We start from the raw sequence: 26,414 nt of genomic DNA, 5'->3' as shown, positions 1-26,414 counted from the left end.
TGTAGTTGGTGCAGATGTTGATGTTGAAGATGTTGTGGCTGCTGTTGTTGTAGTCGGAGCAGTAGTTGTTTGAGCAGATGTTGTTGCTGCTGTTGTTATTGTTGGAGCAGATGTTGTTGCAGATGTTACTGCTGTTGTTGCTGCAGTAGTTGTTGGAGGAGGTGGTGTTGTTGCTGCTGTTGTTGTTATCGGTGCAGATGTTGTTGTCGCTGCAGTATTAGTTGGAACAGGTGTTGTTGCTGCTGTTGTTATTGTTGGAGCAGATGTTGCAGATGTTGTTGCTGCTGTTGTTGTAGTCGGAGTAGATGTTGTTACTGCTGTTGTTGCTGCAGTAGTTGTTGGAGCAGGTGTGTTGTTGCTGCTGTTGTTGTAGTCGGTGCAGAGGTTGATGTTGAAGATGTTGTTGCTGCTGTTGTTGTAGTCGGAGCAGTAGTTGTTTGAGCAGATGTTGTTCCTGCTGTTGTTGTAGTTAGAACAGATGTTGTTGGAGATGTTGTTCCTGTTGTTGTTGTAGTTAGAACAGATGTTGTTGTTGCAGATGACGTCGCAGCTGGTGTTGTTGTTGCTGTTGTCGTTGTTGCTGCAGTAGTTGTTAGAGCAGGTGTTGTTATTTCCACTCTCGTCGTTGTCAGAGCAGGTGTTGTGGTTGTTGCTGATGTTGTTGATGCAGTAGTTGTTGGAGCAGGCATTGTTGTTGCCACTGTTGTTCTTATCGGAGCAGATGTTGTTGTCGCTGCTGCATTAGTTGGAATAGGTGTTGTTGCAGATGTTGTTGTTGCTGTTGTTATTGTTGGAGCAGATGTTGCAGATGTTGTTGCTTCTGTTGTTGTAGTCGGAGTAGATGTTGTTACTGCTGTTGTTGCTGCAGTAGTTGTTGGAGCAGGTGTTGTTGTTGCTGCTGTTGTTGTAGTCGGTGCAGATGTTGATGTTGAAGATGTTGTTGCTGCTGTTGTTGTAGTCGGAGCAGTAGTTGTTTGAGCAGATGTTGTTCTTGCTGTTGTTGTAGTTAGAACAGATGTTGTTGTTGCAGATGACGTCGCAGCTGGTGTTGTTGTTGCTGTTGTCGTTGTTGCTGCAGTAGTTGTTAGAGCAGGTGTTGTTATTTCCACTCTCGTCGTTGTCAGAGCAGGTGTTGTAGTTGTTGCTGATGTTGTTGATGCAGTAGTTGTTGGAGCAGGCATTGTTGTTGCCACTGTTGTTGTTATCGGAGCAGATGTTGTTGTCGCTGCTGCATTAGTTGGAACAGGTGTTGTTGCAGGTGTTGTTGCTGCTGTTGTTATTGTTTGAGTAGATGTCGTTGCAGATGTTACTGCTGTTGTTGCTGCAGTAGTTGTTGGAGCAGGTGGTGTTGTTGCAGTCAGAGCAGATGTTGTTACTGCTGTTGTTGCTGCAATAGTTGTTGGAGCAGGTGTTGTTGTTGCTGCTGTTGTTGTAGTCGATGCAGATGTTGATGTTGAAGATGTTGTTGCTGCTGTTGTTGTAGTCGGAGCAGTAGTTGTTTGAGCAGATGTTGTTGCAGATGTTGTTGTCGCTGTTGTTGTAGTTAGAACAGATGTTGTTGTTGCAGATGATGTCGCAGCTGGTGTTGTTGCTGTTGTCGTTGTTGCTGCAGTAGTTGTTAGAGCAGGTGTTGTTATTTCCACTCTCGTCGTTGTCAGAGCAGGTGTTGTGGTTGTTGCTGATGTTGTTGATGCAGTAGTTGTTTGTAGCAGGCATTGTTGTTGCCACTGTTGTTGTATCGGAGCAGATGTTGTTGTCGCTGCTGCATTAGTTGGAATAGGTGTTGTTGCAGGTGTTGTTGCTGCTTATTGTTTTAGCAGATGTTGTTGCAGATGTTACTGCTGTTGTTGCTGCAGTAGTTGTTGGAGCAGGTGTTGCTGTTGCTGCTGTTGTTGTAGTTGGTGCAGATGTTGATGTTGAAGATGTTGTGGCTGCTGTTGTTGTAGTCGGAGCAGTAGTTGTTTGAGCAGATGTTGTTGCTGCTGTTGTTATTGTTGGAGCAGATGTTGTTGCAGATGTTACTGCTGTTGTTGCTGCAGTAGTTGTTGGAGGAGGTGGTGTTGTTGCTGCTGTTGTTGTTATCGGTGCAGATGTTGTTGTCGCTGCAGTATTAGTTGGAACAGGTGTTGTTGCTGCTGTTGTTATTGTTGGAGCAGATGTTGCAGATGTTGTTGCTGCTGTTGTTGTAGTCGGAGTAGATGTTGTTACTGCTGTTGTTGCTGCAGTAGTTGTTGGAGCAGGTGTTGTTGTTGCTGCTGTTGTTGTAGTCGGTGCAGATGTTGATGTTGAAGATGTTGTTGCTGCTGTTGTTGTAGTCGGAGCAGTAGTTGTTTGAGCAGATGTTGTTCCTGCTGTTGTTGTAGTTAGAACAGATGTTGTTGGAGATGTTGTTCCTGTTGTGTTTGTAGTTAGAACAGATGTTGTTGTTGCAGATGATGTCGCAGCTGGTGTTGTTGTTGCTGTTGTCGTTGTTGCTGCAGTAGTTGTTAGAGCAGGTGTTGTTATTTCCACTCTCGTCGTTGTCAGAGCAGGTGTTGTGGTTGTTGCTGATGTTGTTGATGCAGTAGTTGTTGGAGCAGGCATTGTTGTTGCCACTGTTGTTCTTATCGGAGCAGATGTTGTTGTCGCTGCTGCATTAGTTGGAATAGGTGTTGTTGCAGATGTTGTTGTTGCTGTTGTTATTGTTGGAGCAGATGTTGCAGATGTTGTTGCTTCTGTTGTTGTAGTCGGAGTAGATGTGTTACTGCTGTTGTTGCTGCAGTAGTTGTTGGAGCAGGTGTTGTTGTTGCTGCTGTTGTTGTAGTCGGTGCAGATGTTGATGTTGAAGATGTTGTTGCTGCTGTTGTTGTAGTCGGAGCAGTAGTTGTTTGAGCAGATGTTGTTCCTGCTGTTGTTGTAGTTAGAACAGATGTTGTTGTTGCAGATGACGTCGCAGCTGGTGTTGTTGTTGCTGTTGTCGTTGTTGCTGCAGTAGTTGTTGGAGCAGGTGTTGTTATTTCCACTCTCGTCGTTGTCAGAGCAGGTGTTGTAGTTGTTGCTGATGTTGTTGATGCAGTAGTTGTTGGAGCAGGCATTGTTGTTGCCACTGTTGTTGTTATCGGAGCAGATGTTGTTGTCGCTGCTGCATTAGTTGGAACAGGTGTTGTTGCAGGTGTTGTTGCTGCTGTTGTTATTGTTTGAGTAGATGTCGTTGCAGATGTTACTGCTGTTGTTGCTGCAGTAGTTGTTGGAGCAGGTGGTGTTGTTGCAGTCAGAGCAGATGTTGTTACTGCTGTTGTTGCTGCAATAGTTGTTGGAGCAGGTGTTGTTGTTGCTGCTGTTGTTGTAGTCGATGCAGATGTTGATGTTGAAGATGTTGTTGCTGCTGTTGTTGTAGTCGGAGCAGTAGTTGTTTGAGCAGATGTTGTTGCAGATGTTGTTGTCGCTGTTGTTGTAGTTAGAACAGATGTTGTTGTTGCAGATGATGTCGCAGCTGGTGTTGTTGCTGTTGTCGTTGTTGCTGCAGTAGTTGTTAGAGCAGGTGTTGTTATTTCCACTCTCGTCGTTGTCAGAGCAGGTGTTGTGGTTGTTGCTGATGTTGTTGATGCAGTAGTTGTTGGAGCAGGCATTGTTGTTGCCACTGTTGTTGTTATCGGAGCAGATGTTGTTGTCGCTGCTGCATTAGTTGGAATAGGTGTTGTTGCTGCTGTTATTGTTTGAGCAGATGTTGCAGATGTTACTGCTGTTGTTGCTGCAGTAGTTGTTGGAGCAGGTGTTGCTGTTGCTGCTGTTGTTGTAGTTGATGCAGATGTTGATGTTGAAGATGTTGTGGCTGCTGTTGTTGTAGTCGGAGCAGTAGTTGTTTGAGCAGATGTTGTTGCTGCTGTTGTTATTGTTGGAGCAGATGTTGTTGCAGATGTTACTGCTGTTGTTGCTGCAGTAGTTGTTGGAGGAGGTGGTGTTGTTGCTGCTGTTGTTGTTATCGGTGCAGATGTTGTTGTCGCTGCTGTATTAGTTGGAACAGGTGTTGTTGCTGCTGTTGTTGTAGTCAGAGCAGATGTTGTTACTGCTGTTGTTGCTGCAGTAGTTGTTGGAGCAGGCGTTGTTGTTGCCACTGTTGTTGTTATCGGAGCAGATGTTGTTGTCGCTGCTGTTGTTGTAGTCGGTGCAGATGTTGATGTTGCAGATGTTGTTGCTGCTGTTGTTGTAGTTAGAACAGATGTTGTTGCAGATGTTGTTCCTGTTGTTGTTGTAGTTAGAACAGATGTTGTTGTTGCAGATGACGTCGCAGCTGGTGTTGTTGTTGCTGTTGTCGTTGTTGCTGCAGTAGTTGTTAGAGCAGGTGTTGTTGTTGCCACTGTCGTCGTTGTCAAAGCAGGTGTTGTGGTTGTTGCTGATGTTGTTGATGCAGTACTTGTTGGAGCAGGCATTGTTGTTGCCACTGTTGTTGTTATCGGAGCAGATGTTGTTGTCGCTGCTGCATTAGTTGGAATAGGTGTTGTTGCAGGTGTTGTTGCTGCTGTTATTGTTTGAGCAGATGTTGTTACTGCTGTTGATGATGCAGTAGTTATTGGAGCAGGTGTTGTTGCTGCTGTTGTTGTAGTCGGAGCAGTATTAGTTGGAACAGGTGTTGTTGCTGCTGTTGTTATTGTTGGAGCAGATGTTGTTGCAGATGTTGCTGCTGTTGTTGTAGTCAGAGCAGATGTTGTTACTGTTGTTGTTGATGCAGTAGTTGTTGGAGCAGGCGTTGTTGTTGCCACTGTTGTTGTTATCGGAGCAGATGTTGTTGTCGCTGCTGCATTAGTTGGAACAGGTGTTGTTGCTGCTGTTGTTATTGTTTGAGTAGATGTCGTTGCAGATGTTACTGCTGTTGTTGCTGCAGTAGTTGTTGGAGCAGGTGGTGTTGTTGCAGTCAGAGCAGATGTTGTTACTGCTGTTGTTGCTGCAATAGTTGTTGGAGCAGGTGTTGCTGTTGCTGCTGTTGTTGTAGTTGGTGCAGATGTTGATGTTGAAGATGTTGTTGCTGCTGTTGTTGTAGTCGGAGCAGTAGTTGTTTGAGGAGATGTTGTTGCAGATGTTGTTGTCGCTGTTGTTGTAGTTAGAACAGATGTTGTTGTTGCAGATGACGTCGCAGCTGGTGTTGTTGCTGTTGTCGTTGTTGCTGCAATAGTTGTTAGAGCAGGTGTTGTTATTTCCACTCTCGTCGTTGTCAGAGTAGGTGTTGTGGTTGTTGCTGATGTTGTTGATGCAGTACTTGTTGTAGCAGGCATTGTTGTTGTTATCGGAGCAGATGTTGTTGTCGCTGCTGCATTAGTTGGAATAGGTGTTGTTGCTGCTGTTATTGTTTGAGCAGATGTTGTTGCAGATGTTACTGCTGTTGTTGCTGCAGTCGTTGTTGGAGCAGGTGTTGCTGTTGCTGCTGTTGTTGTAGTTGGTGCAGATGTTGATGTTGAAGATGTTGTGGCTGCTGTTGTTGTAGTCGGAGCAGTAGTTGTTTGAGCAGATGTTGTTGCTGCTGTTGTTATTGTTGGAGCAGATGTTGTTGCAGATGTTACTGCTGTTGTTGCTGCAGTAGTTGTTGGAGGAGGAGGTGGTGTTGTTGCTGCTGTTGTTGTTATCGGTGCAGATGTTGTTGTCGCTGCTGTATTAGTTGGAACAGGTGTTGTTGCTGCTGTTGTTGTAGTCAGAGCAGATGTTGTTACTGCTGTTGTTGCTGCAGTAGTTGTTGCTGCAGTAGTTGTTGGAGCAGGCGTTGTTGTTATCGGAGCAGATGTTGTTGTTGTTGCTGTATTAGTTGGAACAGGTGTTGTTGCAGATGTTGTTGCTGCTGTTGTTATTGTTGGAGCAGATGTTGCAGATGTTGTTGCTGCTCTTGTTGTAGTCGGAGTAGATGTTGTTACTGCTGTTGTTGCTGCAGTAGTTGTTGGAGCAGGTGTTGTTGTTGCTGCTGTTGTTGTAGTCGGTGCAGATGTTGATGTTGAAGATGTTGTTGCTGCTGTTGTTATTGTTGGAGCAGATGTTGTTGCAGATGTTGCTGCTGTTGTTGTAGTCAGAGCAGGTGTTGTTACTGCTGTTGTTGCTGCAATAGTTGTTGGAGTAGGTGTTGTTGTTGCTGCTGTTGTTGTTATCGGTGCAGATGTTAAAGATGTTGTTGCTGCTGTTGTTATAGTGAGAACAGATGTTGTTGCAGATGTTGTTCCTGTTGTTGTTGTAGTTAGAACAGGTGTTGTTGCTTCTGTTGTTGCTGCTGTTGTTGTTATCGGTGCAGATGTTGTTGTCACTGCTGTATTAGTTGGAACAGGTGTTGTTGCAGGTGTTGTTGCTGCTGTTGTTGTAGTCTGAGCAGTAGTTGTTTGAGCAGATGTTGTTGCAGATGTTGTTGTCGCTGCTGTATTAGTTGGAACAGGTGTTGTTGCTGCTGTTGTTATTGTTGGAGCAGATGTTGTTGCAGATGTTGCTGCTGTTGTTGTAGTCAGAGCAGATGTTGTTACTGTTGTTGTTGATGCAGTAGTTGTTGGAGCAGGCGTTGTTGTTGCCACTGTTGTTGTTATCGGAGCAGATGTTGTTGTCGCTGCTGCATTAGTTGGAACAGGTGTTGTTGCAGGTGTTGTTGCTGCTGTTGTTATTGTTTGAGTAGATGTCGTTGCAGATGTTACTGCTGTTGTTGCTGCAGTAGTTGTTGGAGCAGGTGGTGTTGTTGCAGTCAGAGCAGATGTTGTTACTGCTGTTGTTGCTGCAATAGTTGTTGGAGCAGGTGTTGTTGTTGCTGCTGTTGTTGTAGTCGATGCAGATGTTGATGTTGAAGATGTTGTTGCTGCTGTTGTTGTAGTCGGAGCAGTAGTTGTTTGAGCAGATGTTGTTGCAGATGTTGTTGTCGCTGTTGTTGTAGTTAGAACAGATGTTGTTGTTGCAGATGACGTCGCAGCTGGTGTTGTTGCTGTTGTCGTTGTTGCTGCAGTAGTTGTTAGAGCAGGTGTTGTTATTTCCACTCTCGTCGTTGTCAGAGCAGGTGTTGTGGTTGTTGCTGATGTTGTTGATGCAGTACTTGTTGTAGCAGGCATTGTTGTTGCCACTGTTGTTGTTATCGGAGCAGATGTTGTTGTCGTTGCTGCATTAGTTGGAATAGGTGTTGTTGCAGGTGTTGTTGCTGCTGTTATTGTTTTAGCAGATGTTGTTGCAGATGTTACTGCTGTTGTTGCTGCAGTAGTTGTTGGAGCAGGTGATGCTGTATCTGCTGTTGTTGTAGTTGGTGCAGATGTTGATGTTGAAGATGTTGTGGCTGCTGTTGTTGTAGTCGGAGCAGTAGTTGTTTGAGCAGATGTTGTTGCTGCTGTTGTTATTGTTGGAGCAGATGTTGTTGCAGATGTTACTGCTGTTGCTGCTGCAGTAGTTGTTGGAGGAGGTGGTGTTGTTGCTGCTGTTGTTGTTATCGGTGCAGATGTTGTTGTCGCTGCAGTATTAGTTGGAACAGGTGTTGTTGCTGCTGTTGTTATTGTTGGAGCAGATGTTGCAGATGTTGTTGCTGCTGTTGTTGTAGTCGGAGTAGATGTTGTTACTGCTGTTGTTGCTGCAGTAGTTGTTGGAGCAGGTGTTGTTGTTGCTGCTGTTGTTGTAGTCGGTGCAGATGTTGATGTTGAAGATGTTGTTGCTGCTGTTGTTGTAGTCGGAGCAGTAGTTGTTTGAGCAGATGTTGTTCCTGCTGTTGTTGTAGTTAGAACAGATGTTGTTGCAGATGTTGTTCCTGTTGTTGTTGTAGTTAGAACAGATGTTGTTGTTGCAGATGACGTCGCAGCTGGTGTTGTTGTTGCTGTTGTCGTTGTTGCTGCAGTAGTTGTTAGAGCAGGTGTTGTTATTTCCACTCTCGTCGTTGTCAGAGCAGGTGTTGTGGTTGTTGCTGATGTTGTTGATGCAGTAGTTGTTGTAGCAGGCATTGTTGTTGCCACTGTTGTTGTTATCGGAGCAGATGTTGTTGTCGCTGCTGCATTAGTTGGAATAGGTGTTGTTGCTGCTGTTATTGTTTGAGCAGATGTTGCAGATGTTACTGCTGTTGTTGCTGCAGTAGTTGTTGGAGCAGGTGTTGCTGTTGCTGCTGTTGTTGTAGTCGATGCAGATGTTGATGTTGAAGATGTTGTTGCTGCTGTTGTTGTAGTCGGAGTAGTAGTTGTTTGAGCAGATGTTGTTGCAGATGTTGTTGTCGCTGTTGTTGTAGTTAGAACAGATGTTGTTGTTGCAGATGATGTCGCAGCTGGTGTTGTTGCTGTTGTCGTTGTTGCTGCAGTAGTTGTTAGAGCAGGTGTTGTTATTTCCACTCTCGTCGTTGTCAGAGCAGGTGTTGTGGTTGTTGCTGATGTTGTTGTAGTCAGAGCAGATGTTGTTACTGCTGTTGTTGCTGCAGTAGTTGTTGGAGCAGGCGTTGTTGTTGCCACTGTTGTTGTTATCGGAGCAGATGTTGTTGTTGCTGCTGTATTAGTTGGAACAGGTGTTGTTGCAGATGTTGTTGCCGCTGTTGTTGTAGTCGATGCAGATGTTGATGTTGAAGATGTTGTTGCTGCTGTTGTTGTAGTCGGAGCAGTAGTTGTTTGAGCAGATGTTGTTGCAGATGTTGTTCCTGCTGTTATTGTAGTTAGAACAGATGTTGTTGTTGCAGATGACGTCGCAGCTGGTGTTGTTCCTGCTGTTGTCGTTGTTGCTGCAGTAGTTGTTAGAGCAGGTGTTGTTATTTCCACTCTCGTCGTTGTCAGAGCAGGTGTTGTGGTTGTTGCTGATGTTGTTGATGCAGTACTTGTTGTAGCAGGCATTGTTGTTGCCACTGTTGTTGTTATCGGAGCAGATGTTGTTGTCGCTGCTGCATTAGTTGGAATAGGTGTTGTTGCAGGTGTTGTTGCTGCTGTTGCTGCTGTTATTGTTTGAGCAGATGTTGTTGCAGATGTTACTGCTGTTGTTGCTGCAGTAGTTGTTGGAGCAGGTGTTGCTGTTGCTGCTGTTGTTGTAGTTGGTGCAGATGTTGATGTTGAAGATGTTGTGGCTGCTGTTGTTGTAGTCGGAGCAGTAGTTGTTTGAGCAGATGTTGTTGCTGCTGTTGTTATTGTTGGAGCAGATGTTGTTGCAGATGTTACTGCTGTTGTTGCTGCAGTAGTTGTTGGAGGAGGTGGTGTTGTTGCTGCTGTTGTTGTTATCGGTGCAGATGTTGTTGTCGCTGCTGTATTAGTTTTGACAGGTGTTGTTGCTGCTGTTGTTGTAGTCGGAGTAGATGTTGTTACTGCTGTTGTTGCTGCAGTAGTTGTTGGAGCAGGCGTTGTTGTTGCCACTGTTGTTGTTATCGGAGCAGATGTTGTTGTCGCTGCTGTTGTTGTAGTCGGTGCAGATGTTGATGTTGCAGATGTTGTTGCTGCTGTTGTTGTAGTTAGAACAGATGTTGTTGCAGATGTTGTTCCTGTTGTTGTTGTAGTTAGAACAGATGTTGTTGTTGCAGATGACGTCGCAGCTGGTGTTGTTGTTGCTGTTGTCGTTGTTGCTGCAGTAGTTGTTAGAGCAGGTGTTGTTGTTGCCACTGTCGTCGTTGTCAAAGCAGGTGTTGTGGTTGTTGCTGATGTTGTTGATGCAGTACTTGTTGGAGCAGGCATTGTTGTTGCCACTGTTGTTGTTATCGGAGCAGATGTTGTTGTCGCTGCTGCATTAGTTGGAATAGGTGTTGTTGCAGGTGTTGTTGCTGCTGTTATTGTTTGAGCAGATGTTGTTACTGCTGTTGATGATGCAGTAGTTATTGGAGCAGGTGTTGTTGCTGCTGTTGTTGTAGTCGGAGCAGTATTAGTTGGAACAGGTGTTGTTGCTGCTGTTGTTATTGTTGGAGCAGATGTTGTTGCAGATGTTGCTGCTGTTGTTGTAGTCAGAGCAGATGTTGTTACTGTTGTTGTTGATGCAGTAGTTGTTGGAGCAGGCGTTGTTGTTGCCACTGTTGTTGTTATCGGAGCAGATGTTGTTGTCGCTGCTGCATTAGTTGGAACAGGTGTTGTTGCAGGTGTTGTTGCTGCTGTTGTTATTGTTTGAGTAGATGTCGTTGCAGATGTTACTGCTGTTGTTGCTGCAGTAGTTGTTGGAGCAGGTGGTGTTGTTGCAGTCAGAGCAGATGTTGTTACTGCTGTTGTTGCTGCAATAGTTGTTGGAGCAGGTGTTGTTGTTGCTGCTGTTGTTGTAGTCGATGCAGATGTTGATGTTGAAGATGTTGTTGCTGCTGTTGTTGTAGTCGGAGCAGTAGTTGTTTGAGCAGATGTTGTTGCAGATGTTGTTGTCGCTGTTGTTGTAGTTAGAACAGATGTTGTTGTTGCAGATGACGTCGCAGCTGGTGTTGTTGCTGTTGTCGTTGTTGCTGCAATAGTTGTTAGAGCAGGTGTTGTTATTTCCACTCTCGTCGTTGTCAGAGCAGGTGTTGTGGTTGTTGCTGATGTTGTTGATGCAGTACTTGTTGTAGCAGGCATTGTTGTTGCCACTGTTGTTGTTATCGGAGCAGATGTTGTTGTCGCTGCTGCATTAGTTGGAATAGGTGTTGTTGCTGCTGTTATTGTTTGAGCAGATGTTGTTGCAGATGTTACAGCTGTTGTTGCTGCAGTAGTTGTTGGAGCAGGTGTTGCTGTTGCTGCTGTTGTTGTAGTTGGTGCAGATGTTGATGTTGAAGATGTTGTGGCTGCTGTTGTTGTAGTCGGAGCAGTAGTTGTCTGAGCAGATGTTGTTGCTGCTGTTGTTATTGTTGGAGCAGATGTTGTTGCAGATGTTACTGCTGTTGTTGCTGCAGTAGTTGTTGGAGGAGGAGGTGGTGTTGTTGCTGCTGTTGTTGTTATCGGTGCAGATGTTGTTGTCGCTGCTGTATTAGTTGGAACAGGTGTTGTTGCTGCTGTTGTTGTAGTCAGAGCAGATGTTGTTACTGCTGTTGTTGCTGCAGTAGTTGTTGCTGCAGTAGTTGTTGGAGCAGGCGTTGTTGTTATCGGAGCAGATGTTGTTGTTGTTGCTGTATTAGTTGGAACAGGTGTTGTTGCAGATGTTGTTGCTGCTGTTGTTATTGTTGGAGCAGATGTTGCAGATGTTGTTGCTGCTCTTGTTGTAGTCGGAGTAGATGTTGTTACTGCTGTTGTTGCTGCTGTTGTTGTAGTCGGTGCAGATGTTGATGTTGAAGATGTTGTTGCTGCTGTTGTTGTAGTTAGAACAGATGTTGTTGCAGATGTTGTTCCTGTTGTTGTTGTAGTTAGAACAGATGTTGTTGTTGCAGATGACGTCGCAGCTGGTGTTGTTGTTGCTGTTGTCGTTGTTGCTGCAGTAGTTGTTGGAGCAGGCGTTGTTGTTGCCACTGTTGTTGTTATCGGAGCAGATGTTGTTGTCGCTGCTGCATTAGTTGGAACAGGTGTTGTTGCAGGTGTTGTTGCTGCTGTTGTTATTGTTTGAGTAGATGTCGTTGCAGATGTTACTGCTGTTGTTGCTGCAGTAGTTGTTGGAGCAGGTGGTGTTGTTGCAGTCAGAGCAGATGTTGTTACTGCTGTTGTTGCTGCAATAGTTGTTGGAGCAGGTGTTGTTGTTGCTGCTGTTGTTGTAGTCGATGCAGATGTTGATGTTGAAGATGTTGTTGCTGCTGTTGTTGTAGTCGGAGCAGTAGTTGTTTGAGCAGATGTTGTTGCAGATGTTGTTCCTGCTGTTGTTGTAGTTAGAACAGATGTTGTTGTTGCAGATGACGTCGCAGCTGGTGTTGTTGTTGCTGTTGTCGTTGTTGCTGCAGTAGTTGTTAGAGCAGGCATTGTTGTTGCCACTGTCGTCGTTGTCAAAGCAGGTGTTGTGGTTGTTGCTGATGTTGTTGATGCAGTACTTGTTGTAGCAGGCATTGTTGTTGCCACTGTTGTTGTTATCGGAGCAGATGTTGTTGTCGCTGCTGCATTAGTTGGAATAGGTGTTGTTGCAGGTGTTGTTGCTGCTGTTATTGTTCTAGCAGATGTTGTTGCAGATGTTACTGCTGTTATTGCTGCAGTAGTTGTTGGAGGAGGTGGTGTTGTTGCTGCTGTATTAGTTGGAACAGGTGTTGTTGCAGATGTTGTTGCTGCTGTTGTTGTAGTCGGAGTAGATGTTGTTACTGCTGTTGATTATGCAGTAGATATTGGAGCAGGTGTTGTTGCTGCTGTTGTTGTAGTCTGAGCAGTAGTTGTTTGAGCAGATGTTGTTGCAGATGTTGTTGTCGCTGCTGTATTAGTTGGAACAGGTGTTGTTGCTGCTGTTGTTGTAGTCAGAGCAGATGTTGTTACTGCTGTTGTTGCTGCAGTAGTTGTTGGAGCAGGCGTTGTTGTTGCCACTGTTGTTGTTATCAGAGCAGATGTTGTTGTTGCTGCTGTATTAGTTGGAACAGGTGTTGTTGCAGATGTTGTTGCTGCTGTTGTTGTAGTCGGAGTAGATGTTGTTACTGCTGTTGTTGCTTCAGTAGTTGTTGGAGCAGGTGTTGTTGTTGCTGCTGTTGTTGTAGTTAGAACAGATGTTGTAGCAGATGTTGTTCCTGTTGTTGTTGTAGTTAGAACAGATGTTGTTGTTGCAGATGACGTCGCAGCTGGTGTTGTTGTTGCTGTTGTCGTTGTTGCTGCAATAATTGTTAGAGCAGGTGTTGTTATTTCCACTCTCGTCGTTGTCAGAGCAGGTGTTGTGGTTGTTGCTGATGTTGTTGATGCAGTACTTGTTGGAGCAGGCATTGTTGTTGCCACTGTTGTTGTTATCGGAGCAGATGTTGTTGTCGCTGCTGCATTAGTTGGAATAGGTGTTGTTGCAGGTGTTGTTGCTGCTGTTATTGTTTGAGCAGATGTTGTTGCAGATGTTACTGCTTTTGTTGCTGCAGTAGTTGTTGGAGGAGGTGGTGTTGTTGCTGCTGTTGTTGTTATCGGTGCAGATGTTGTTGTCGCTGCTGTATTAGTTGGAACAGGTGTTGTTGCTGCTGTTGTTATTGTTGGAGCAGATGTTGCAGATGTTGTTGCTGCTGTTGTTGTAGTCGGAGTAGATGTTACTGCTGTTGTTGCTGCAGTAGTTGTTGGAGCAGGTGTTGTTGTTGCTGCTGTTGTTGTAGTCGGTGCAGATGTTGATGTTGAAGATGTTGTTGCTGCTGTTGTTGTAGTTAGAACAGATGTTGTTGCAGATGTTGTTCCTGTTGTTGTTGTAGTTAGAACAGGTGTTGTTGCAGATGTTGTTGCTGCTGTTGTTGTAGTCGGAGTAGATGTTGTTACTGCTGTTGATGATGCAGTAGTTATTCGAGCAGGTGTTGTTGCTGCTGTTGTTGTAGTCGGAGCATTAGTTGTTTGTGCAGATGTTGTTGCAGATGTTGTGGTCGCTGCTGTATTAGTTGGAACAGGTGTTGTTGCAGATGTTGCTGCTGTAGCTGTTGGAGCAGGTGTTGTTGTTGCTGCTGTTATTGTAGTCGGAGCAGTAGTTGTTTGAGCAGATGTTGTTGCAGATGTTGTTCCTTCTGTTGTTGTAGTTAGAACAGATGTTGTTGTAGATGTCGTTGTTGGAGTAGATGTTGTTGTCGTTGACGCAGGTGTTGTTGTTGCCGATGTTGTTGTCGTAGAAGATGTTGTTGTCATTGCAGTAATAGTTGGAACAGGTGTTGTTGCAGATGTTGCTGCTGTTGTTATTGTTGGAGCAGTTGTTGTTGCAGATGTTGCTGCTGTTGTTGCAGTCAGAGCAGATGTTGTTACTGCTGTTCTTGCTGCAGTAGTTGTTGGAGCAGGTGTTGTTGTTGCTGCTGTTGTTTTAGTCGGTGCAGATGTTGATGTTAAAGATGTTGTGGCTGCTGTTGTTGTAGTCGGAGCAATAGTTGTTTGAGCATATGTTATTGCAGATGTTGTTCCAGCTGTTGTTGTAGTTAGAAGAGATGTTGTTGCAGATGTTGTTCCTGTTGTTGTTGTAGGAGCAGGTGTTGTTGTCGCTGCTGTAGTAGTTGGAGCAGGTGTTGTTTTTTCTGCTGTTGTTGCTGTTGGTGCTACTGTTGTTGTCGGAGCAGATGTTGTTGCAGATGTTGTTGCTGATGTTTTCGTTGGACTAAGTGTTGCTGTTGCAGTAGTTTTCGTCGGAGAAAGTGTAGTTTTTGCAGTTGTTTTTGAAAATGTTGTTTTTGCAGTTGTTTTTGTCGGAGAAAGTGTAGTTTTTGCAGTTGTTTTTGAAGATGTTTTTACAGTTGTTTTCGTCGGAGCAAGTGTTGTTTTTGTAGTTGTTTTTGAAGATGTTGTTTTTGCAGTTGTTTTCGTTGGAGCAAGTGTCGTTTTTGCAGTTGTTGTTTTTGAAGATGTTTTTGCAGTTGTTTTTGAAGATGTTGCTGAAGTTGTTTTTGTCGCAGAAAGTGTTGTTGCTGCAGTTGATTTTGTTGGAGCAGATGTCGTTGCTGCTGCCGTTGTTTTCATTGAGGGAGCAGATGTTATTGTTGCTGCAGTTATCGTAGCGGGTGCCATTGCTGCTGTTGGAGTGCACAATAATTATTAAACTGTAAGTAACCATAAATGCAAACCTTTTGCTTCACAGTACATTACCAGTGAGTAGGATCCATACTAAAAGCACATAAACCGAAAGTGGCATAGCCAATAAAAAATATAATTCATAAAACCATGTGTATACACACCTACAAGTAAGTGATTCCTATAAATCATGCTCCACCTGGGTCCCGTTTCAGAAAGCGGGATTAGTGAAAACTCTGAGTATGTTAAGCCCAAGATGCATTAAACTCTGTTGACTTTACAATCATAGGTCCATGAGTAAACTGTGTCTTATCTGTTTAATACATATTTTCTGGAATTGCCAGTGGCACATTTTCCTATCAGGTTACAGTTACAGTTGTTGCCTATAAATACACTATATTGCCAAAAGTATTAGGACACCTCTCTGAATCACTGAACTCAGGTGTTTCAATCCCTTTCATGGCCACAGGTGTATAAAATCAATCACCTAGGCATGCAGACTGCTTCTACTAACATTTGTGAAAGAATGAGTAACTCTTAGGAGTCCAGTGAATTCCCACATAGCAGTAATGTAGCTGGTAGTTTTGCAATATAAAAGTGTCATAACTGAGGTACAAACTTGCTTTGTTTGCTCTCTGAGCTGCACTTTACCGGAGCTGCTGAAGTTAACACTTGTGTGGATTTGTGGTGAGATTTCTGCATGATTACATGTATTTCAGTAAGTTTTAATTTTATTTTTTTTCCCCATAGTTTTTTCATGTGCTTGTCTTATCCATTTCTGTTCTGTAACTGACTGTCTGACTGTATCAGCTGAGCAATAATGGAGGCTAATGCACAGAGTAGCTATGGGACAGGCAAAAATATTATGAATTCTAATTAAATGATGACTGAGCAGGGACTTTATTGAGTGAGAAAAGTTGATCTACAGAAGAAAACATGTTTAAAGGCAATAGCTAGAGAATGCCGGATAGCCTTTCTGCATTTTCACCTGTGGTATGAATTTTGTGCTTCCCTTTATGTAAATATAGACATTCCTCCATAAATTGATGCAGAAAAGGCAGACATTGGTGAAGAATCACTAGAATGCAATGTGATCTACCAAGCAATTTCATGTGAGTGCAACAGCATCTGTATTTAATACGTTTGAAGGGAAGGTGCAATCCGCCAAGTGTTGCGCAGAGGTGGCTGCCGTTATCGTTGCAAGAAGGAGACACACCAGTAATGATTGAAAACGTAGAGAAATTAAAAATCTTAGATAATTTTATTCTATATCCAATATATAGAAATATAATTATTTTATTTTATTTATTCGATGAACTATATGAATTGAATTGTTTGTTTTTTTGTATTTTCCTTGAAGCTTTGGCAAAATTGTTGTATTAACATTCATGCAAATAAAGCAAATTTTGTTTCGACCTGACTTCTTCTCTCCGTGAGATGGAAGAATTTAGAAAGTTGCGTGGCGCAGCAGAGAGCCCCCAGCTGCATGGATCAGGCATAAAACTCATCAAGCCAGAGGGAACGATCATCAACTGATCACAGTGCGCTGGTCATAATAGCGACACAACCCCTTGTCGGTATCGGAGAGGGAATGGGGCGTTGGGGTGTACAGGGACAGGAGATCCCGGAGTGACCGTGCACGGTGCGGACGGTCGGTGATTGTTCCCTCTGGCTAGATGAAGCACGATCTACTGGCATTTCCTCTCGTCTGGTTCATTCCAGCATACTGTATCTGTTTCTGTTTGGGGTTTCCCAAAGCAGTTTTTCAGGTTTGCTGTCCCAAGTACTTAGTGCAATCTTAGGCAGGATGGGCAGGTACATATGATTTCCACATACACACTGACTGAAACACAGGTTTTTACTCAGTGGCTGCTTTCCCTCCCGACTCTCCATGGCAGTAACCATTAAAACACACACAAAACCCTCATTTAAATACTGACACCTACATTCTGTTTGCACCCAATTTAGTACTCTTTATTCGCGATGTTAACAAATCCGGCCCTAGGTGTTTAAAGCTCAGCATTTTCATGGGGAGTTCCCCCAGGTCCCCTCTTAAAAACTGTCCCCTTCCCTGTTCAAATAAAACATATGCCCTTACATTTCTACTTAAATATACCCCATCAATTAACTAGAATGAAGGAAAACAATCTCTGTTTGATACATAGTTTTTGAGGGGAACATTCCCAAATACTTGGTTAGGTTTGATCTCCCAATTTAGGTGGTGATGATGTCTGGAGGATGGCATATGCTGATCACACTTATTATTAACCATGATTATTGTCTTGGCTTTTCATATGTTTGGCTGCAGAACTTTATACACACTGCGGTGGGTACTGGGGGCGAGTTCAATCTCAAAACGTTTTGCAACGGTTTGCAATGTTTTCGGATTGAACAACATGTTTCCATGCAACATCCACACAAGGGGCTCTGAGTTTTTTAGTCTTTGGTGGGCGTGTCACAGGTGTTACCCAATCAGTTGCGAAAAGTTTGTAAATGCAACGGTGTAAAAAGGAAGGAATATACAGTGCTCTTGCATACACAACAGGGTGTTAGAGGCACCACCATTTCCATTGAAAAAAACATTTTGCTATGTTTTGTTGGCGCTGAACTCGCCCATGTTTTGAAGCCCAAAGTGGGCAGAGTTGGCCGTCGCCATCTGGCCAGCGCATCACTCCCGGATAACCAAAAATGGTGCAAAGAGGCAGGTCGTGCATGGAGTTAAGGTGACGCGTTGCTGAAACCACACCCGCCAAGCTCAACATGGCCGAGTAAGCTCAGGCTAAGGAGCTAATGCCATATGCTGCTCTGCTTTAGCAGCAGTAGCTTCTCAGCTAAACCCCCGGTGGCTGAATGGTTACACTCGAGGTACCTGAAACTAAACATTTATTTCTCTGTTATTGACATTATACTACACAAGGTTTAATATTCTTCAACAAATTTTAAAATATAATTTGCAACACTATTTCGTTGAGATGTTAACAGTTACTATGAATCAATTATTAATAATGTTATATCTCAAACAATTTGAAGCAAAAATTAATCCTTATACATAACTATAACGTTAGTTACGAGTCGTTTATTTGGATGTCACTTGATTATATGTTGTCATGAACTAAATTAGCTAGCGGTACATTCCTTAGTTATATTTGAAGGTAGCTATATAGCTGTAAAACGTTAGCCATGGCTGTTATTGCCGCTCTAGTTAAGAGTATTAACGGATTACGTTATGTATTTTGGTAATTACCCTCACCACAATTTTTAGTAACATTGCTGCTGTTGACAGGGCTGTGCGAGATTATTGTCTTGAATATAACTGCTGAGAGATGAAGGTACTTTTATATTAATTTATATATTGATGTTTATTTCTTTCAGTGATCGGTTCTTGAGTTCATGATACCTCCATGTCTGCTACACACAGCCTAAACTGTAAGTACTAACATTAGTCTTGGCTACTAGACATTTGAAAGCTAATATCATGTTGTCTGTCTTAAAAACATCTATATTTTGAGGTGTTGCTGTATTGTTCCAGTGTCTCTGACGTATGTGACATAATAGTACAGTCAACCAAACTGAGGCATCTTTTATAGTTAATTTTATATTTTACATTAACTACCTGCAACATTTATTATTCCTTTATTTTCCTTCAAAAGTCATAGTGTGGATCATTTGTCCCATCTGGAGCCAGAGAGCTGCAGAGACTTGTGATGCATCCTGAGTGGGCTGGACGTCTGTATCTGATGGCGTGGACTGACGTGGAAAGGCCTTCTCTCCTTCTGTTTACTTTTGGCTTGTTTGCTGCTCTGTTTTAGAAAGTGTCTTAGTGATGGAACAAAAAATGACCTGCACAGAGTAACAATGAAACAACTAGGTGGTATCGTTAATTTTGATGATGCAAACTCTGAGGGCTCAGAGCTGATCGAATGCACCTGTGGTAAACAGATGCATCTCTCACAATAAAGTAAAAGTAAAAACAAAAGGCTGAGCCAAGCAGTAAGCTGCAGGAGCTGGCAGGGCCACATTGGAAGCTGGGACTTCTGTAGAGCCGGACTCTGGTACTTCTGGAATGATGCTGCCATCAGCTCATCTGGCTCCTGTAAACACAACAATGGTAGAAGGTTCTTGACAGCCTCTTTCCAACTGCCATAAACTTACTGATCTCTCAGATTACCTCAGTATGATAACCTCAATATGCAGTACAATGTTTACTGATATGTGCAATATTGATCTCGCTGCTAGACAGTGTAGAAGTACTAGAAGTGGTACTGCTTGACATATTTTTATCAGGAATTTTAATGCACCTCAACCCCGACCCTCAGTCCAGGTAGAGCCATTTATTCTAGTTCCCCGGTTTCTCTGTGACAGTAACGTCTCGGGTTACGTATGTAACCCTGGTTCCCCGAGAAGGGGAACGAGAGACTGCGTCGGTTACGACACTATGGGAACGCCTCTAGGCGAAGCAGGTCTGAACGTGAATGAAATCACTCCAATCCTATTGGCTTGTTGCTAGAACGGTAAGGTGTGACGGAATAACCGGAGGAGTATAAAGCACACCTGTACACACTCATCATTAGCTTAAACTATGAAGCAGGCGCTTCAGGCGGGGAGAGAGGTGCGGCGGGCCGACGCAGTCTCTCGTTCCCCTTCTCGGGGAACCAGGGTTACATACGTAACCCGAGACGTTCCCCTTCGAGGGAACTCGAACTGCGTCGGTTACGACACTATGGGAACGAGATACCCACTAAACCGTGCCGAAAACCCCGCCTGCCCCTGTGTGCAATAAAGTGGCACGACAAGAGGAGAGCGCACGAGTGCCAGGTGCCGAAGGAAGGTCAAGACTGTAAAACCGAATGAATGTGTGCGGAGTGGCCCAGCCAGCCGCTAAACAACATCCTGCAAAGAGGCCCCGGAAAGGAGGGCTCGAGAGGCCGCCATGCCTCTGGTAGAATGAGCCCTCACAGCCACAGGTGAAGGCAAACCGCGCACCTGATAGGCCAGGGAAATAGTCTGAACAATCCAGTTGCTAATAGTATGTTTGGATGCAGGGAGCCCGGCCCTGGGAGACCCAAAACACACTAGCAGCTGGTCAGCCTTCCTCCAACGGGAGGACCTCAGAGTGTAAATACTCAGTGCTCTGACAGGGCAGAGCAGATGAAGTCTCCCGTCCTCCACCGTCACATGAGGTGGAGGTAGAACCCGCAAATCCAAAATAGGGCACGCAGCCCTCCGTCCTTCTTGGGGACTATGAAGTACTGGCTGTAGAACCGGCGTCTCTGTCTGGGGGGGAGACACGTTCCACGGCCCCTTTCCTCAGCAGAGTACAAACTTCCTGTCCCAACACCGGACCTTGCTCCGGGCGGACCACAGTCCAAACCACCCCCCTCTCTTCTGTTGAATTTGGAGGGCGGGTTTTGAACTGTAGTCAATACCCATCTATGCAGTGCAGTGCGCAGGACCCGCAGAGAAATGTTCGTCAGGCTCCGCCAAGCGTCTGCAAAGTCCCAGAACGGCAGGGGGGAGCTGCCGAAGATCCACGGTGAGTGAGTCGGGATGCCGTCCGCCTGCAGACCCTCGGGGCAGGCAGTACGGCGCGGACTCGATGGTGGCAGGTGCGTCCTGAACGTGTAAACGGCGGGATAACATCACCTGTTGCCACGGCGGACGGGACCTCGGTCGGCCTCCGGGGGGGGGTGGGGGGGGTGCGGGAGGGGAGAAAGACTCCCCTACCCCGGTCTTCCCTGAGCTCCGTCGGGACTGGATGACGGTCCTCAGATCGCGTCTCTCAGACGGCTGAGGGTGAGAGCGCCGTCTCGCTGCCCCAGCTCCTCGGGGGGGCCCCCGAGAAGCGACACTCTGCTTCCTCTCGTCTCCATAGGAGCTCGGAGAGGGAAGGGACCTACGCCTGGCAGCCTCAGCTGCCTTGGGTCCAGACCGGCGAGGGAGGTACTGGCGGAACGCTTCGCACTGCGTCTAACGCTTCGTGGTTCTGCGAAGCTCCGCCAGATCTTCCTCGGAGGGACCCCCCCTCTGAACCATCTCCTGTAGCAGGTTGGCTTGGTAGGCTTGAAGCACCGTGGTGTGCAAGCTCGCACCTGCCTGGCCCGCTGCCATGTACGCCTTCCCCACGAGCGTGGATATGGTGCGACATGGTTTGGATGGTAACGCCGGCTTCTCCAGGGAGGGCGCAAGTCGAGGGGAGAGATAGCTCGCAAGCTCATCCTCCACCCGAGGCATCCTCCCATAACCACGGTCCCTAACCCCCATCACATTACTGTAGTTCAGTGATCGTGGGTGTGTAAAGCCATGTAGAGAAGGGTCTGCCCCATGATTTACTCAGTTCATCATGTAAATCAGGAAAGAATGGCAGAGACCGGCGTGGAGGTGGCGTGTGGTGCTTAAGAAACCTTTCATCAAGCTACCACTAGCCTGTGGTGTCTGCTCCTCCTGTGGCCAGTTGATGTTGAGCTTAGCCACGGCTCTAGTCACCACCTCCAGCAGCACGTCATAGTCGGGCGCGGCCAGATGACGCCGCCCCGACACCCGGAAGTCATCGTCCACTACGCTGAGCAGGTCCGCCTCCTCGGAGTCGGATTGCTGCAGCGTCTCCGGATCCAAACCGCGAGCGGGAGAAGCCGAGAACGGGCTCCCGAACGAGGAAAGGAAGCGTCGGAGCCAGCGGATGAAGGTCGGGAAAAAGCCTCAGCCGTCCCGAAATCCTCCGACAGATCACGCTGTGAACCCATGAGTGAAGCCGCCGGGCCGCCTCAGCGGCCGCAGGGCCCACGCCACGGGGAAAACACATCCGGCCATCCTCGGAAAGAGAGCCACGCTGTACCTCAGTACCCGCACGGAAAGGGCTTCGCAACGGGCACAGGCAGCCCCCTCGAGAGCTGCCCGGGCGTGCTCCATCCCCAAACATGAGACACACATCTCATGAGAATCTCCATCCGTGATGTACCGAGGGCAAGAAAAAACACACCTTCTGTACATCTGGTTGCCGGACATGCTGGTAGACTTCTTCTTCAGGTAAGACACACTGCTTGTAGGACTGGAGCTTTCTTCAAACAACATACAGAGCGCCTGCTGAATAAAAAAAAGCTAATGATGAGTGTGTACAGGTGTGCTTTATACTCCTCCGGTTATTCCGTCACACCTTACCGTTCTAGCAACAAGCCAATAGGATTGGAGTGATTTCATTCACGTTCAGACCTGCTTCGCCTAGAGGCGTTCCCATAGTGTCATAACCGACGCAGTTCGAGTTCCCTCGAAGGGGAACTTTAATGTTACCTATCCAAATCTAACAATGCTTGTTTGGCAAGTTTACTGTTAACATTGCATAATGTCAGCTAACTGACGAGGTGGGCCATTAACGTTATTTTACTACTTTCCTTACAGACGCCTTTTTGTTCCATAATGTTATTATTTTAAATTCAAACACTTTGCTAATATGTTTTGACTTAGTTAGTGTGCATGATTCTTTAAAAACTGCAGTTTTGTAACGTTATGTTCCATACCTGCTAATTATTGTAACACATAAATAAAATACTAGAATTTCACTCACCAACTGGAGCACAGGCTTCCTGGAGGTTCTCTCTCTCTCCAATAAATCGCACAGCCTGCCATTATTTGTCCGGTATCTGCATGAAGAAATGTCCTAGAGGCACAAAGGGCAATGCTGCAGATCTCCGTGACTGAGCTAACAGACAGCGGACTGACAAGAAGCCACCTGTCAATCAAAGCAGCCACACCCCTAATAATGCAGAACTTATATGATTTAAATGAGTGAATTATATAAAAATTCAACCCCCTCACAGTTGTCATGAAGGGCAAAATTTGCTATATACACTAAAACCATCTTTTGTACCAGGCTGCAAAAATATTTTATTGTGCTGTAAAGTTGGGCATTGTATCGATCGATACAATCCAGTTTTGTGATATGTTGCAGAGCTAATTAAGGCAGACATTTCACAGTTTTGATCACCTCAAAATCACTTAAAATTATACAGTCATTACATGTCGATACAGTGCATTAAATGTCTGTCCAAAGTGCCTGTTAAAATAGGCAGAGTTAGGGACTGTCTGCAAAGTGCAATACATCCATTTCAATTGTCAATAACTTTTTTTGTTTTTCAACATAGAAATCTCAAACCACTGCTAATATAGAAAGTGACCACAACATTTCACAACTTGAATGAATGAATGAATCACTTATTAATTATGCACATTGCAAGGTTGTACACTTTCAATAGCTTACTCATCTGTCCTGTACATCCTCTCACAACTTTCGATGCTGTTAGTTTGTGGGAAAAGCCTTTAGAAATCATTTAAAATATCAGTGACCCATTGCCTAAAATATGTACTGTCTGAAGTTGTAATTTCAACAGCTTGCTAATTTATGAATATATTGACTTAAAAACACATGAAAAAAAATATTTACGATTTGTGAGTAAAGACTGAAACCTACAGTAATTCTTCTTCATTATTGGTTATGATTATTGACAAGGTATTACTTAATAAACGAGAAACCAATGTAGACTGTGCTTCTTCACACAAGGATTTAAAGAATAAGAACAACCCACAAAAATCAAATTTCTGTAACTGGAATAATATTAGAACTAGTGGTAAACTACATATGAAATTATGATACTATATGGCCTATGGTATGAAATGAATGCAATACTTTTGTGTTAGAAACTTATATAGATTATATAAGAACATTTTTCAGAGCCAGGCGCTGGGGGAAGACATTTTCGCGTAGGGGTGCTGCAGAGTAGAAATGCGCCCATACAAAAGTTAAGCAATTACACTAATGTATTGCTTTTTGCTGTAATGCAGTTATGTAACACATTACTAAAAACAAATCTGTAATACTTTACCCTTTACAATCTCAGTAACACACGTTACAACTCATTTTAACCCAAAGTTAAGTGGGGTTTTTTTTTTATCCAACAACACCTAGAAACATTTTGGCACCAGAAAAACAAATCCATGAATGAGTAATGTTATTTCCAGTTGTGGGAATCTGATGTTCGAGATTGAAGGCAGACTGCAAACTATGGGGGAGCTCGGCTCCTCTTAATAAGACGGTAGCTTCCCTGATTGATCATGCCTAAATAGATTTCTAGAGGCTATGTGTTTGTGCTAAATCAATTTCATGATTAGGGAGGCTGCGGTCAGTTCATCCTCAGTGATCCTGTTGGAGTGTCGGGAGATTCAAATAATCAATGACGTTATGCGGCTGTACCCCGTGCGTACATGCGCACAGCATCTTTCATAATGGGGAGACAATCCTATTTCACCCATCCAGCGTACATTTTGGAAGTAACTTGCCCAAAACTGCGCGCATGATAGGACTGTGTTTTGGTACGCACTTACAAAGAGTGGTTATGGTCGTATGAGGTCACCAAGGTCCGTACCTCCGTAATTATATGTATGTATATAAATAAAATCATTCGAATAAAAACAATTGATAACACGATCAACTTTAATGAACTGCATGCGGGCACAGCTGATTATTCCGTCTCCACCATCATTTCAACTTTTAAAAACTGTTCCACGCTCAGCACGCTTGGGGAAACACAATAAACACATGAAAACCCTGTGCGTGCAATAACTGAGAGCACCGCTGTTTGCGGGCAGAGCTTTGGGCAAAACGTTTTGTGACTTTCCGGGTGGGTGAAATAGGCTACTGCAGAGCTTGTAAGTGATCCTGAACTCTATTTAATAAACTTTTATGATCAAGAACAGTGTCAAGCGGGGTTTCTTCTCAACACATCATCGCAGCATTATTGTTGGGACACCACAGGATAAATCTGAGAAAATAATTAGTTGGGTTGAGGGCCTTAAGATGATTTGTGCGTACATGATTATTAAGATATTGTCAGAGCCGATCCGCGCATCATACCAATGTAGCTCCTATAATCGTGACAAAACAGTGAAAACTGACATCAAATTATTAGGCTGTAATCAAAACCATCCTCTGCATTCAGCACTAACCTGCTGTATTTTAATTTGTCATATAGTAACAATAGTGTCCATTATGTAGTCTGCACATGTAATTTGCCACCCTGTCAATAGGGGGTGCTGCAGCACTTGTTCAGAGCACTCAAGGGATTTACAATGGAAAGGTGCCAATAACACTGCTGGTTTGACTGTTAATGATAAAATGATAACATCTGATATTAAGGAAAATTAAATGTGTAAGGGCATCAAGTGTTCTACTTGTAGTCTACAAAATAGATTACTTCAAAGACAAGCACAGAAACTGGGGGTGGAAGGGTTATTTTAAAACTTGATGAGTTTCAGTACTTTGTAGTTGACTGACAGAGCCAGACAAAAGCTTGAGAGACGGCCCCCGCAATCTTACAGCTGGTCTAGAGTTTGCGGCACAGCCTGCAAATTCTCACATCACGTTAATTTTTATACAATCCAGCATGTGCGTGAAAACCATCAGAAGCAATCTTTTAACCTGCAGACCATTTATACATGAGGCCCCATGTGACTTAAAGGTGCAGCTAACTTAAATATAGATCCAATGTAGTGCAAACAAATTTGATAAAGAGTCCAAAAAGAGGATGTCCAAATACGATTTACTTTTTAAAGAAGTCATATGCTTTCTGGCTGTACCTTAAAATGATCCTGATATACAGATGGGGTGGTTCAAGTCTCTAATTGTCTTTGTATAATAGTATATTAGGTGCAGGCAAAAAGTCCACCTTAACTTCATGTTGTGTCATTTCCCACACCTTTTCTAATATTTTGTAAGAAGATACTTTTAAGGCAACCACTTTAACACTCTGCTTACCTATCAGGACAATCAGAACAATTGATATGATCTGTTTGACATCCATCTTGTCTTGATTTGAATCTATAAAATCAAACAACACAGTGACTTACTCAGAAAAAGAAAGAGCATGTGATAAACTTTTGCAATACAGTTTTCCAGCTAATATAACCAATGCTTTCTCTAAAATGTTAATGTTCCACACAAAAACTAAAAACCTTCCCAACAAATTTCACCTTTGTCTTCACATCTCACTGACAAATATTTCTGCTCCCATATTCCATCTTCAATTTATTACGTCTTTAGACTGCATTTCTTATCTTATATTAGCAAATGGAATATAGACGTCTACATGCACTACTTCTACAACATTAGATACATTTTTATACTTATGTTTATGTTAATATAATAACAAGAGGCTTGTATATATTAAATAAACAGTGGTTTGTATCATGCTGCAAAAACAAAGGCTACATGTGCCATGATAATGGAGAGGGAAAAACAATTAAATAGTGCTTTCAGTTGGTAAAAAAACTACATTATCAGCCTAAGAGAAACTGTTGAAGCAGGATTTCACAACATATTACAAAAAATGCTAATGAGTCAATGTGACAACCACTTATTATCACTTTGAGTATGTGGTAATTAGCAAGAATGAAATATAGAAATACGAATAAATGAACATATCCCAATAGAATTTTTGGTAGATTAAAAACTAAACACATAAACTCAATGTTTGTGTAGACACACACTGTCACAGAAACAGGGCATACATGTAAAAAAAAAGTCTGTATAGCCTTAAAGATGTACTTACCCAAAATAAAAAGACAGTTAAAATGAACAGTTATAAATTTCCCTTTGTATCTGCTTCAGTTGTTTGTTTAAAAACTTTGTTAGTGGGTTTTAATTAGGTCTAGTTCATATATGTGATATTGTGTAAACCCTTCACATTGTGTGACAGTCTACATCTAGTAGGGCCTTTATATACCGGAATGGAATAAAGGCTAATGACGTGACTCATCCTGGATACATATTTCAGAAATGTTGTATAAATAAACTGAGATCAAACAATACAGATTTCAATCTGTCTTTCTAAGGTAAAGTTATTTTCTTTGGCTCAGTATAGGGGCACACTCCCTTCTTCTGTCCTGTGAAAGAAGTTGATGGTGTACTCCACCTAAATGAATGTTAAA

The 26,414-nt window shown here is 43.8% G+C and overlaps 2 protein-coding genes and 1 long non-coding RNA gene across 3 annotated transcripts; all 3 read right to left on the bottom strand.

Moving 5' to 3' along the window:
* Positions 1-2,078: 2,078 nt before the first annotated feature.
* Positions 2,079-8,864, bottom strand: LOC119911906 (integumentary mucin A.1-like). The gene is given in 3 exon segments (XM_038730888.1): positions 2,079-2,180; positions 2,412-2,474; positions 8,436-8,864. Coding segments are annotated over 3 exon segments (507 nt in total). The 5' UTR covers positions 8,778-8,864.
* A 5,167-nt stretch (positions 8,865-14,031) lies between these two features.
* Positions 14,032-14,484, bottom strand: LOC119911905 (GATA zinc finger domain-containing protein 4-like). The gene has a single exon (XM_038730887.1). The coding sequence runs from the start codon at positions 14,482-14,484 to the stop codon at positions 14,032-14,034; it is 453 nt and encodes a 150-aa protein (XP_038586815.1).
* A 1,372-nt stretch (positions 14,485-15,856) lies between these two features.
* LOC119911578 lies at positions 15,857-26,164 on the bottom strand. The gene is made up of 4 exons (XR_005445914.1): positions 26,036-26,164; positions 25,243-25,305; positions 22,000-22,092; positions 15,857-18,532 (listed from the first exon to the last, which is right to left on the bottom strand). It is a non-coding gene; the product is annotated as an uncharacterized LOC119911578 (long non-coding RNA).
* Between the last annotated feature and the right edge of the window lie 250 nt (positions 26,165-26,414).

The sequence above is a fragment of the Micropterus salmoides genome, unplaced genomic scaffold (genome assembly GCF_014851395.1).
Source record: "Micropterus salmoides isolate LMB-PRFRI ecotype aquatic unplaced genomic scaffold, ASM1485139v1 Ms_hic_scaffold_2, whole genome shotgun sequence".
Classification (NCBI taxonomy): domain Eukaryota; kingdom Metazoa; phylum Chordata; class Actinopteri; order Centrarchiformes; family Centrarchidae; genus Micropterus; species Micropterus salmoides.
Note: the sequence above shows the minus strand (reverse complement) of the source record. Positions and strands in the feature narration are given on the sequence as shown.